The sequence below is a fragment of the Scyliorhinus torazame genome, chromosome 1 (assembly GCF_047496885.1).
Source record: "Scyliorhinus torazame isolate Kashiwa2021f chromosome 1, sScyTor2.1, whole genome shotgun sequence".
NCBI classification, from domain to species: Eukaryota; Metazoa; Chordata; class Chondrichthyes; order Carcharhiniformes; family Scyliorhinidae; genus Scyliorhinus; species Scyliorhinus torazame.
The window spans coordinates 156,296,464-156,309,007 of NC_092707.1; the positions used below are offsets into that span (position 1 = coordinate 156,296,464).

The 12,544-nt window shown below is 48.7% G+C and overlaps 1 protein-coding gene across 1 annotated transcript in view; it reads right to left on the bottom strand.

The window, feature by feature from the left end:
- The window catches only part of LOC140415425 (lysophospholipid acyltransferase 2-like), a 150,468-nt gene that overhangs the window by 25,324 nt on the left and 112,600 nt on the right, over positions 1-12,544 (bottom strand). The window contains exon 6 of the mRNA XM_072501053.1: positions 3,777-3,831. Within this exon, the coding sequence (XP_072357154.1) occupies positions 3,777-3,831 (55 nt within the window). The remainder of the gene's footprint in view (positions 1-3,776; positions 3,832-12,544) is intronic.

A 12,544-nucleotide genomic window follows, 5' to 3' on the forward strand; every position in this document is an offset into this window, starting at 1 on the left:
GGCTTATGATCAGTCATGATAGTGAAATGGTGGCTATACACGTACTGGTGGAAGCGTTTCACCGCAAAGACCACTGCCAGGCCCTCCTTCTCGATCTGCGCGTACTTTTTCTCCGCTGCAGTCAATGTGCGGGAGGCGAAAGCTATCGGCCGCTCGGCCGCGTTCTCCATCTTGTGGGACAGGACGGCCCCAATACCATACAGGAATGCATCACATGTGACGAGCAAAGGCTTTCCAGGATCATAGTGGGTTAGTAACCCAGACGACGACAATTGTTGCTTTACCCGCCGGAAAGCGGTTTCTTGCGGCTGACCCCAAACCCAGGTGTGATTTTTCTTTAACAGAAGGTGCAAAGGGGCCAGCTTGGGGAGGAACTTCCCGTAATAGTTTACGAGACCGAGAAAAGAACGAAGATGCGAAGTGTCAGTCAGGGCGGGGGCCTGTTGAATCGCGCGCACCTTCTCTGCGACAGGGTGCAAACCTTCGCGGTCCACCCGATAACCTAGGTAGACTACTTCCTTTGCCTGAAATACGCACTTTGTGCGACGTAAACGGACTCCAGCCTCCAAAAAGCGTCTAAGGACAGCCTCCAGATTTTCCAAATGTTCCTGCTCCGACGTCCCTGTAATCAAAACGTCATCTAAGTAGACAGCGACACGCGGTAAACCTCTCAAAATGCCCTCCATAACGCGTTGAAAAATAGCGCAGGCAGAGGATACTCCAAAGAGCAAACGTGTATATTCATACAGGCCCCAGTGTATATTAATCATTACATATGGTCAGGAGGCTAGGGTCCAGCTCCAACTGTAGGTAGGCGTGACTCATATCTAATTTTGTGAACGAGAGTCCGCCTGCAAGCTTCGCGTAGAGATCCTCTATGCGGGGCATTGGATATCGGTCGAATCGGGAAGTCATATTCACTGTACATTTATAGTCGCCACACAAGCGAACTGTGGCATCTGGCTTCATTACAGGTACAATAGGTGCTGCCCAGTCAGTGAAACGGACGGGCCTGATAATACCCAAAGTCTCCAAATGAGTGAGCTCCCCTTCTACCTTCTCGTGCAAGGCGACAGGCACCGGGCGTGCCCGGAAATAGCGCGGCGTGGCTCCTGGTTCGATTTGGATACGGGCTACGGCCCCTTTTACTTTCCCCAAACCAGGCTGAAATACATCTGGGTATCGTCCTAGCACCTCAGTCAACCCTCCTGAAACCGTTTGGAGGATGTGCTGCCACTGCAACCGCAAATAGCGCAACCAGTCCCGACCCAACAGGCTGGGCCCATGGCCGCGCACCACGATAAGTGGGAAACGCCCCTCCTGGCATCCATAAACAACAGGGGTCATCGTAGTTCCTGCAATGTCCAATGGTTCCCCCGTGTAGGTGGCCAACCTGGCCTGTGTGTCGGTTAATGTAAGGGTCTGTATACCCTGCTTGATGCGGTCGAATGTCCTCTGGTCGATCACGGAGACCGCTGCGCCAGTGTCCAACTCCATCTCAAGCAGGTGACCATTGACCCGTACTATCTCTTTAATGGGGGCCACACGGGGAGCTGCCGCACAATGCAGCTGCAGGCAGTCGTCCTCCGTCTCCATGTCCTCAGGAGTAGTCGCCGCAGGTTCATCCACATGGAAGGTACGGCCCCTGGGCTGGTCCCAGTTTCAGTCGGAACGACGCCGACTCTGGCGCCGCCCCCAGGACCGGCGTCCGCAACGGGGTCGGTGCCTACAAGTCTGACACGGTCATGGCTCCTCATCCCATCCTCGTCGCCAGTTTTGTGAGGGCCAGAAAGAATCCAGCACGAGTTTTAAAGATACAAAGTAATAACATTTATTTACAATAACATATATATATATAATAAAAAAACAGCAGCAGCAACTTCCCTTGCTGCTCACTCTTTCCTGCTGGTTCCAAACTGGCCAGCTTTATTTATACATGGAGTTTACTAATGGTTTCTCCGCCCCCCCCCCCTCTCATTGGGGAAGCTCATACTCCTACAGGATTGTGGTATTGTCATTAGTCCCCAGCCAATGGTAAGCAGGCAGGTTATAACAGTAACCTACACCCCTTCAATTTACTGCTGTCAATGTGCCTGTCTAAGAGTCGCTTAAATGTCCCTAATGACTCAGACTCCACCACCTCTGCAGGCAGTGCATTCCACGCACCCACCACTCTCTGTGTAAAGAACCGACCTCTGACATCTCCCGTATGCCTTCCTCCAATCACCTTAAACACCAGTTGTGTGTTTGAATGGAACCCCTTTCGATTTGTGAAGACCAGCCTGTCATGAGCTGGTGCTTGTTAGGTGACATGCAAACCATCGATCACTCGCTGGACCATCCCGGTGATGATGGGAAATCCCGCTGCCTGGGCATCCTGGTAGTCTTGGTCCACATTGAATTTGATATATTGTGCCGACCGGGCATATAGGGTCTCAGTGCCGACACAGAAGCACCTCTGCACCGAGATCTGTGTTATCTCAGAGAAGTCCCCACTTGGCACCTGGAAGGGCCCCCGGCATAAACGTTCAGGGCGACTGTCACCTTGACGGCCACTGGGAGCGGGTGTCCTCCCTCAGAACCCGGCGGCTCCAGGTGCTCTATGATCTGGCAGACACGCCGTACAGTCCCCTTGCTCAGCTGGAATCTTCAATGGCATGCCTGGTCTGGCAGATCCTTGAACGACAGGTGCTGCTAGTACGCGAGGCCTCATGCGGCGCCTCCTTCCCACCTCCCCCGTAGTCTGTTGGGTGGGCGGCTCACCAGTTCCTCTTGGCAAGCTCTGTTGCTGTAGGTTGCATTATTACATCCCTGTTTTTGTATTCAATATATCACCCAACAAAGGAAAGCATTCCTTTGAATACACTGGTACTCTCATTTCCCCAACCCCTCTCACCAATCCCTCCCGATATCTTCCCGTTTATTGAATATTCTCTTGCTTTGTTTGCCCTCCCCAAATACATTACCTCATACTTTTCCGAATTAAATTCCAATTGCTACTACTCAGCTCGCTCTACCAAACCATTGATATCATTTTGGAGTCGACAGCTAACCTTTTCATTATCAACTACATGGCTAATTCCCGTGTTATTTACAAATTCCCCAATCATGTCTCCCACATTTAAGTCTAAATCATTAATATATACAACAAACAGCAAGGAAGGGCCTCAATTCTAAGCTCTGCGGAACACAACTGGAAACTTCTCCATTTGCAAAAGCATCCATCAATTAAAGGCCGGAGCGCTGGAATTCCCTCCCAAGATTTTTCTGCCTCTCCAGCTCACTCCCCTCCTTTAAAATCCTCCTTAAAATCTATCTCTTTGAGTCATGTGACCTAATATCTCCTGATATAACTCGGTGTCAAATTTTCTTTGATAATTCTCCTGTGAAAGGCCTTGGGATATTTTAGAATAGAAGAGAATACAGAATTTTATTGTCCATGCAATAGAGGGTGCTATATAAATGCAGGTTATTATTTGTTACTTAGCTAAAGTTGAGAATAAATATGACAAATATCACAGCATTTAATAAGCACAGTCCCCATCACCAGAGTTGAAATCACATTATACAGTATTAGAAATGAAACCCAATCATGTGGAATTCCATTCCCCCAATTTGGTGAATTAGTCATTTAGTTTAACGAGTTTGGATTAACACCTTCAATGCAGATCAGATGAATGGTATTACACACAAGCACAGTAATCATTTCTTTTTCGGAAGTTGTCACTCATTCCAATTCCAAACCACCTTTTCCTTGGTGTACTTTCTATACCTACCTCACTGCTAAACTTTTCTGCGATGCATTCAGTTCATTTTTGTCTCGCGCCAGACCTGAAATGGATTAAAACAAACAGGTCTGGGATAATTTCAACAAAGAAAACAAATGCATTGATTCATCCGGAAGTGATGAAAACAGAGAAGGGAAACAACTGGCAACAATTATTGCACCTCATCAGATCTCAAAACATGTCAAGTGGAACATGCTAATTTGAAGTGTGACTGATTTTACGTAGGTATATACCACAGCCAATAAGCATACAGAAAGATGCCACAAGTTGTAATTAATCTTTTTGGGACTATGATTTGTTGGGGGAGGAATGTTGGCCATGACTCACTGTGACCGGAAATGCTTGGGGAATCCTGACCGTTCTAAAAGGCACTCTATTTATGCAAGTTTCTTGCTTGGTTTGCACCACATCTGAAGGAAAGCATCTCGAACTCCCTGGGTACTCCACTGGAAGAAAGAGGCTAGATTTCAATGCTTCAACGTTCAAACCACAACCTAGTAAGCCAGAGGCAAGGGAGAATTACTAACTGATCCACAACTGCATTTATCGTGATGAGCAGGCAGTGATATGCTGTGACTGGCTATGACCACTCGGGGGCAAAACACCATATAGACCCCCAACTGTAGTGGTGATGTTGGGAATGGCATTAAACTGGAAATTAGAAACACATGCAATAAAGGAATATCTGGAAATATGGGTGACTTTAATCTGCATATAGATTGGGCAAATCAAATGAGCAACAATACAGTAGAGGAATTCCTGGAGAGTGTATAGGATCGCTTTCTGGACCAATAGGTTGAGGTACCAACGAGAGAACAGGTCATCCTAGACTGGGTATTGTGTAATGAGAAAGGAATAACTGGCAATCTAGTTGTGCGAGACCCCTTGGGGACAGCACGGTAGCACAAGCGGATAGCACGGTGACTTCACAGCGCCAGGGTCCCAGGTTCGATTCCCCGCTGGCTGACTGTCTGTGCGGAGTCGGCACGTTCTCCCTGTGTGTGCGTGAGTTTCCTCCGGGTGCTCCGGTTTCCTCCCACAGTCCAAAGACGTGCAGGTTAGGTGGATTGGCCATGGTAAATTGCCCTTAGTGACCAAAAAGGTTAGGAGGGGTTATTGGGTTACGGGGCTAGGGTGGAAGTGAAGGCTTAAGTGGGTCGGTGCAGACTCGATGGGCCGAATGGCACTGTATGTTCTATGTTCTTAATATGATAGAATTCTTCATCAAGATGGAGAGTGATGTAGCTGATTCTGAGATTAGGGTCCTCAATTTAAATAAAGGAAACTATAATGGCAAGAGGCGCAAGTTGGAAATGATGGTTTGGGGAACGTTACTGAAAGGGATGACGGTGGATGGGGAATAGCAAACATTCAAAGAGCACATGGGTGAACTGCAACAATTGTTCATTCACGTCTGATGCAACAACAAAATGGGAAAGATGGCCTACGTGGGAAATTAGCTAAGGAGCAGGCATTCAAATTGGCCAGAAAAAGCAGCAGACCTGAGGATTGGGAGCAGTTTAGGATTCAGAGGAGGATTAAGGTGTTAATTAAGAAGAGGAAAATAGAGTTCGAGAGCAAGCATGCAGGAAACAACAAAACTGACTGTAAAAGCTTCTCTAGGTATGTGAAGAGAAAAATATTGGTGAAGTCAAGTCCCTTACAATCAGAAACAGGGGCACTTATAATGGGGAACAAAGAAATGGCTGACCAGCTAAATGCATGCTTTAGTCCTGTCTTCACAAAGGAAGGCACAAATAACGTGTCAGAAATGTTGGGGAGCGTGGCGGCATAGTGGCTAGCACTGCTGTCTATGGTGCTGTCACAGGCCTCACTGCCTGTGTGGAGTTTGCACATTCTGCCCGTGTCTGTGTGGGTTTCACCTCCACAACCAAAAGACCTGGGGCTGGTTTAGCTCACTGGGCTAAATCGCTGGCTTTTAAAGCAGACCAAAGCAGGCCAGCAGCACGGTTCGATTCCCATACCAGCCTCCCCGAACAGGCGCCGGACTGTGGCGACTAGGGGCTTTTCACAGTAACTTCATTGAAGCCTACTCATGACAATAAGCGATTTTCATTCATTCATTTTCATTTAATTCATGTGCAGGTTAGGTGGATTGGCCATGCTAAATTATCCCTTCATTGGAAAAAAAAATAATTGGGTACTCTAAACTTATTTTTTTTAAATGTTGGTTGAGCACATGGTGTAGAGAGGGAGGAACTGAAGGAAATCAGTATTAGTAGGGAAATGGTGTTGGGGAAATAGATGGAATTGAAGGTCGAGAAATTCCCAGGGACCTGATAATCTACATCCCAGAGTGCTTAAGGAAATAATGGATGCATTGGTGGTCATCTTCCAAGATTCTATATACTCTGGAACAGGTCCTACAGATTGGAGGGTAGCTAATGTAATTCCATTATTTAAAAAGGGAGGCAGAGAGAAAACAGGGAATTATAGACTACTAAGCTAGACGTCAGTAGTGGGGAAAATGTTTAAAGTCCATTATAAACAATTTAATGGTAGAGCACTTCAAAAACAATGGACGGATCGGACAGCTTAGCATGGAATTACAAAAGGGAAATTATGCTTGACAAATCTCCGGAAATTCTTTGAGGATGTAACTAGTAGAGTTGATGAATGGTGCCAGTAAATGTGCTTTATTTGGACTCTCAGAAGGCTTTCGACAAAATTTCACATAAGAGATTACCATGTAAAATAAAGAGCATGAGATTGGGAGTAGTGTATGGAGATGGATAGAAAACTGTTTGGTAGACACAAAATAAAGAATAGGAATAAACAATTATTTTTCCAAATAGCAGGCAGCGACTCGTGGGGTACGCACAGGGATCGGTTCTACTACCCCTGCTATTCACAATATATGCTAATGATTTTGATGAGGGAACTAAATGCAATATCTCCAAATTTACAGATGACACAAAGCTGGGTGGGAGGGTGAGCTGTGAGGAGAAGGCAAAGATACTTCATTGTGATTTGAACAAGTTGAATGAGTGGGTAAATGCATGGCAGATGCAACATAATGTGGATAAATGTGAGTTTGATAGATAAGTATCTGAATAGCTGGAGTGGGGAATGTGCAATGAGACCTGGATGTCCTTGTACACGAGTTGCTGACGGTAATCATGCAGGTGCTGCAGGCAATGAAGAAGATAAATGGTATGTTGGTCTTCATAGCGAGAGGATTCGAATACAGGAGCAGGAATGTCTTGCTGCAATTATACAGGGCCTTGGTGAAACCACACCTGGCATATTGTGTGCAGTCTTGGAACGTGGGGCAGGATTCTCTCAGCCCACGCTGGGTCGGAAATCGCTGGGCCGGGCGCAATTCGCGCGACACCGCCCCGCCGATTCTCCGGCATTGCGCCGGCGCGGCGCCGAGCAGCCCCACGGCGATTCTCCGCCCGGGATGGGCCGAGTTGCCGCCCAAAAAAGCCCGAGTCCCGCCGGCGCCGTTCACATCTGGTCTTACCCGGCAGGACCTGTCTGGGGCACCGGCCCCTGTAGCCTACGCCATGTTGCATCGGGGCCGGCACGGAGAAGGGAGCCTCTGCGCATTTGCGCCTGTCGCAGTGCACATGCACAGACCCGCGGCTCCCATTTGACGCCAGTATCAGCAGCTGGAGCAGCATGGGTCACTGTAGGGCAGACGATCACTACACATAGCGGGCCAATGACGTCGTCGTTAAACCCTCCAGTTTTTAGGACGGCGTCAACACTCTGCCTTCAGATGGGAGAATCCCGCCCGTGATTTGCCCCCAAAATTTCTAAGTTAATTTGTGGCGTGTTGTTCAGGGAGTTTTCCGCCAGTTCTGCCAGCGAGTTCCCCACTGCTATTCACTAACACTTAGTCACTTTATGGGGCCCTGGGGAGTTTCTCACCGGTTATCCCACACTTAGGGCTGGACTCTTCCGCCACGCCTGCCGCAAGACCGTTACGGGCAAGCTGCGGGCAATGGAGAAGTCCACTGACCTCAGGTGCAATTCCCCGGTCACCAGGCGGACACGTTCAGATAATCCGCCCTTTGAATTTCTTTTAGCATTGGTGAGCTGAATTCAGAGGTCAGGCTGCCATTTTAAAAGGGTGACCTGATCTCAGGGTGAGCTTGTGGGTAACTCACACCCGTCACCCATGGGCAAAGTCACCCCCCACACACTTGGACACTACCCCACATTACCCAAGTGAGGACACCCCGCTATGGAGTCCCTGGAGGTGTCCCCTCTTCAGGCCCCCCCATGAAACCCTTACAGCACTTCTTTCCTTCTAGGACCCCCACCCATTACCCCTCCCTGAGGCTTCTACTTACCTGCTCTGCAATCCCCCACCCCTAAAACCCCCCTCCACCCTCATTTCGTTGGCATGGACCCCATTGCCCCCTGACCCTTGGCAGTGTCACACTGGCACTCGGGCACCCTTGCACTACCACCCTGGTGCCCAGGCCATGCTCCTGCTGGCTTGGCAGTGTCATCTATCATAATATCCACGCATGTATATATTGAAGTGCAGACAGGCAGTGATTGACACACAGGATGATCAGTAAGCACACAGCACAGTGCAGCCAATCACCAGACAGGACACTACCACTATAAAGCCAGAGGGCACTAGGTTTCCCGCTCTCTCGGGACCCAGCCTCTGAGACAGTCAGAGTCCACGAGCTAGCACAGTGCAAACACCATGCAGTGAGTCTGGTCAGGCTAGTACAAGGTCTCCAGTCAGTTCAGTATAGTGTCGACCCACAGCTGAATATGTATGTTAGTTCTGTCGTTCAATAAAACCGTGTTGGATCTTCTCCAGTGTTAGACGTCTGTTTCTCGCATCGCTGCATCAAGTGCAGTCCACACCGAACTGACCTGCCTAACACATCATCCTCCGGACACCGTGGCAGTGCCACGGTGCCCATGTTCCAGAGGGAGAGCTAGGGGGACACTCTGCACTTACCCTGACCACCCAAGGATCTTCATGGCCTGGGAGACCTCCCGTGTGCCGTTCCGCCTGTCCATGTTTGTGTGGACCAACACTGATCAGCACCCGGCTGCAGCCTCCCTGGGGAGGCCAGCGAATCGAGGGAGGCCGGTGGATCCCGGGCACGTAGGTTGTAAGTAGGTTTACACCCATTTAGGGCAGGGTTCCAACTCTGAAGTCTCGCGGGACTCCAGTGAATCTTGCAAGGCGCGGAGTCTGTCGGGAGGCTCGCTGGAGGGCTTTTCCCTCGTCTCTCCCTTGAACGCAACGCGGCAGGAGGATCGCACTCCAGGTCTCCTTACCCGAGGAAGGATATAGAAGGTTTGTAGTGAAGGTTTACCAGACTGATTCTTGGGATGGCGGGACTGACGTATGAGGAGAGATTGAATCGGTTTGGATTATATTGGCGGTTTCCAGCTTAATCCGGTCGGCGTGAGGACAGAGTGACTGCTGGGTAAGTAGTTAAGATTTTAATTGTTTGCGTGGGCCCATAGCAGCTGATTGCTGTTATCGTGCGGGGCGCAGTGGTTGCTGAGTGAGTGCTTGCTAAGGGGAGTAAATGTTTTTAAAACTTACTGTTGCCGGTTTCCAGCTGAATCCGGTCGGCGTGAGGACAGAGTGACTGCTGGGTAAGTAGTTAAGATTAAAATTGTTTGCATGGGCCCATAACAGCTGATTGCTGTTATCGTGTGGGGTGCAGTGGTTGCTGGTTAAGTGTTTTATTTTTACCTGTATTTAAGTTTGGCGTTCCTAAACCCGAGACACTACACTTGTAGTGTCCCCCACCCTTCCTCCTCCTCAAACCTAAGGGGTTGAGTGAATATCAGGTAAGCTCTTTCTTTCTTTTTCTTGTTTTTATCCGCAAGTTATCCAGGGGGGATGGCAGTGCAATGTTCCTCCTGCAGAATGTTTGAGCTGAGGGACGCCGTCAGTGTCCCTGCTGATTTCATCTCCAGTTCCTCAGAAACCGCATTAGGGAACTGGAGCTGGAGCTGGATGAACTTCGGATCATTAGGGAGGCAGAGGTGGTCATAGATAGTAGCTTCAGGGATGTGGTTACTTCGAAGAATCAAGATAGATGGGTGATGGTGAGAGGGGCTGGGAGGAAGCAGTCAGTGCAGGGATCCTCTGTGGTCATTCCCCTCAGTAACAAGTATACCGCTTTGGGTACTGTTGAGGGGGACGACCTACCAGGGGTAGGCCACGGTGAACGGATCTCCAGCAATGAGTCCATCACTGTGGCTCAGAAGGAAAGGGGGAGAGCAGGAGAGCAATAGTTATTGGGGACTCGATAGTTAGAGGGACAGATAGACGGTTCTGTGGCAACGAAAGAGACTCACGGATGGTATGTTGCCTCCCAGGTGCCAGGGTCCGTGACGTCTCGGACCGGGTTTTCAGAATCCTTAAGGGGGAGGGGGAACAGTCACAAGTCGTGGTACACATCGGTACCAATGACATAGGTAAGAGAAGGGATGGGGATTTAAAACAGGAATTTAGGGAGCTAGGGTGGAAGCGGAGAGCCAGGACAAACCATGTTGTCATCTCTGGTTTGTTGCCAGTGCCACGTGCTAGCGAGTTGAGGAACAGAGAGGGAGTGCAGATAAACACGCGGCTGCAGGGATGGTGTAGGAGGGAGGGTTTCAGTTACGTGGATAATTGGAGCACATTCTGGGGAAGGTGGGACCTGTACAGACAGGACTGTTTGCACCTGAACCAGAGGGGCACCAATATCCTGGGAGGGAAATTTCTACGGCTCTTCGGGGGGGGGGGGTTAAACTAATTTGTCAGGGGGATGGGAAAACGAGCTGTAGTCCAGAAGCCAGTGTCGAGAGTAGTGAGGTACTGAGGAGGGTATCAAGGTCGCAGGGTGTACCGGCAGACAGAAAGGTGGGTTGAGGTGTGTCTACATCAATGAAAGGAGCATCCGGAATAAGGTAGATGAACTTGGAGCGTGGATTGGTACTTGGGACTACGATGTTGTGGCCATTACGGAGACATGGTTAGAACAGGGACAGGAATGGTTGTTGGAAGTTCCGGGGTATAGATGTTTCAGTAAGAGTAGGGAAGGTGGTAAAAGAGGTAAAAGAGCATTGTTAATTAAGGATAGTTTAACGGCTGCAGAAAGGCAGTTCGAGGGAGATCTACCTACTGAGGTAATATGGGCTCAAGTTAGAAATAGGAAAGGAGCGGTCACGTTGTTAGGGGTTTTCTATAGGCCCCCAAATAGTAATAGAGATGTGGAGGAAGAAATTGCAAAACAGATTATGGATAGGATGCAGGTCACAGGGTAGTTGTCATGGGTGACTTTAACTTTCCAAATATTGATTGGAACCTCTATAGGTCAAACAGTTCGGATGGGGCAGTTTTTGTACAGTGTGTGCAGGAGAGTTTCCTGACACAATATGTGGATAGGCCGACAAGAGGTGGGGCCACATTGGATTTGGTACTGGGTAATGAACCGGGCCAAGTGTTAGATTTGTTTGTGGGAGAGCACTTTGGAGATAGTGACCACAATTCGGTGTCTTTCACTGTTGCAATGGAGAGGGATAGGGCCATACGGCAGGGCAAGGTTTATAATTGGGGGAGGGGTAATTATGATGCGATTAGGCAAGAATTAGGGAGCATAAGATGGGAACAGAAACTGGCAGGGAAAGGCACAAATGAAAAGTGGAGCTTATTCAAGGAACAAATACTGCGTGTCCTTGATAGGTATGTCCCTGTCAGGCAGGGAGGAAATGGCCGTGTGAGGGAACCATGGTTCACAAAAGAGGTTGAATGTTTTGTCAAGAGGAAAAAGGAAGCATATGTAAGGATGAGAAAACAAGGTTCAGTTGGGTCGCTTGAGGGTTACAAGGTAGCAAGGAATGATCTAAAAAAAAGGGCTTAGGAGAGCTAGGAGGGGGCATGAGAAGTCATTGGCGGGTCGGATCAAGGAAAACCCCAAGGCTTTTTACTCTTATGTGAGAAATAAAAGAATGACCAGGGTAAGGTTAGGGCCGGTCAAGGACAGTAGTGGGAACTTGTGCATGGAGTCAGAAGAGATAGGAGAGGCGTTGAATGAATACTTTTCTTCAGTGTTCACCAAGGAGAGGGGCCATATTTTTGAGGATGAGAGTGTGATACAGGTGGGTAGGCTGGAGGAGGTAGATGTTCTGAGGAAGGATGTATTAGCAATTTTGAAAAACCTTAGGGTCGACAAGTCCCCTGGGCCAGATGGGATATATCCTAGGATTCTTTGGGAGGCAAGGGATGAAATTGCAGAGCCTTTGGCTTTGACCTTTGGGTCCTCATTGTCCACGGGGATAGCGCAGAGGACTGGAGAGTGGCGAATGTTGTTCCTCTGTTCAAGAAAGGGAATAGGAATGACCCTGGTAATTATAGGCCGGTTAGTCTTACTTCGGTGGTCAGTAAGTTAATGGAAAAGATCCTGAAGAATAGGATTTATGACCATTTGGAAAGATGCAGCTTAATCCAGGATAGTCAACACGGATTCGTGAAGGGTAAGTCTTGCCTCACAAATTTGACTGAATTCTTTGAGGAGGTTACTAGGTGTGTAGATGAAGGTAGAGCAGTTGATGTCGTATACATGGATTTTAGTAAGGCGTTTGATAAGATTCCCCATGGTCGGCTCATGAAGAAAGTAAGGAGGTGTGGGATAGAGGGAAATTTGGCCAATTGGATAAGTAACTGGCTATCACATAGAAGACAGAGAGTGGTGGTGGATGGAAAATTTTCAGGCTGGAGACCAGTTACCAGCGGTGTACCACAGGGATCAGTG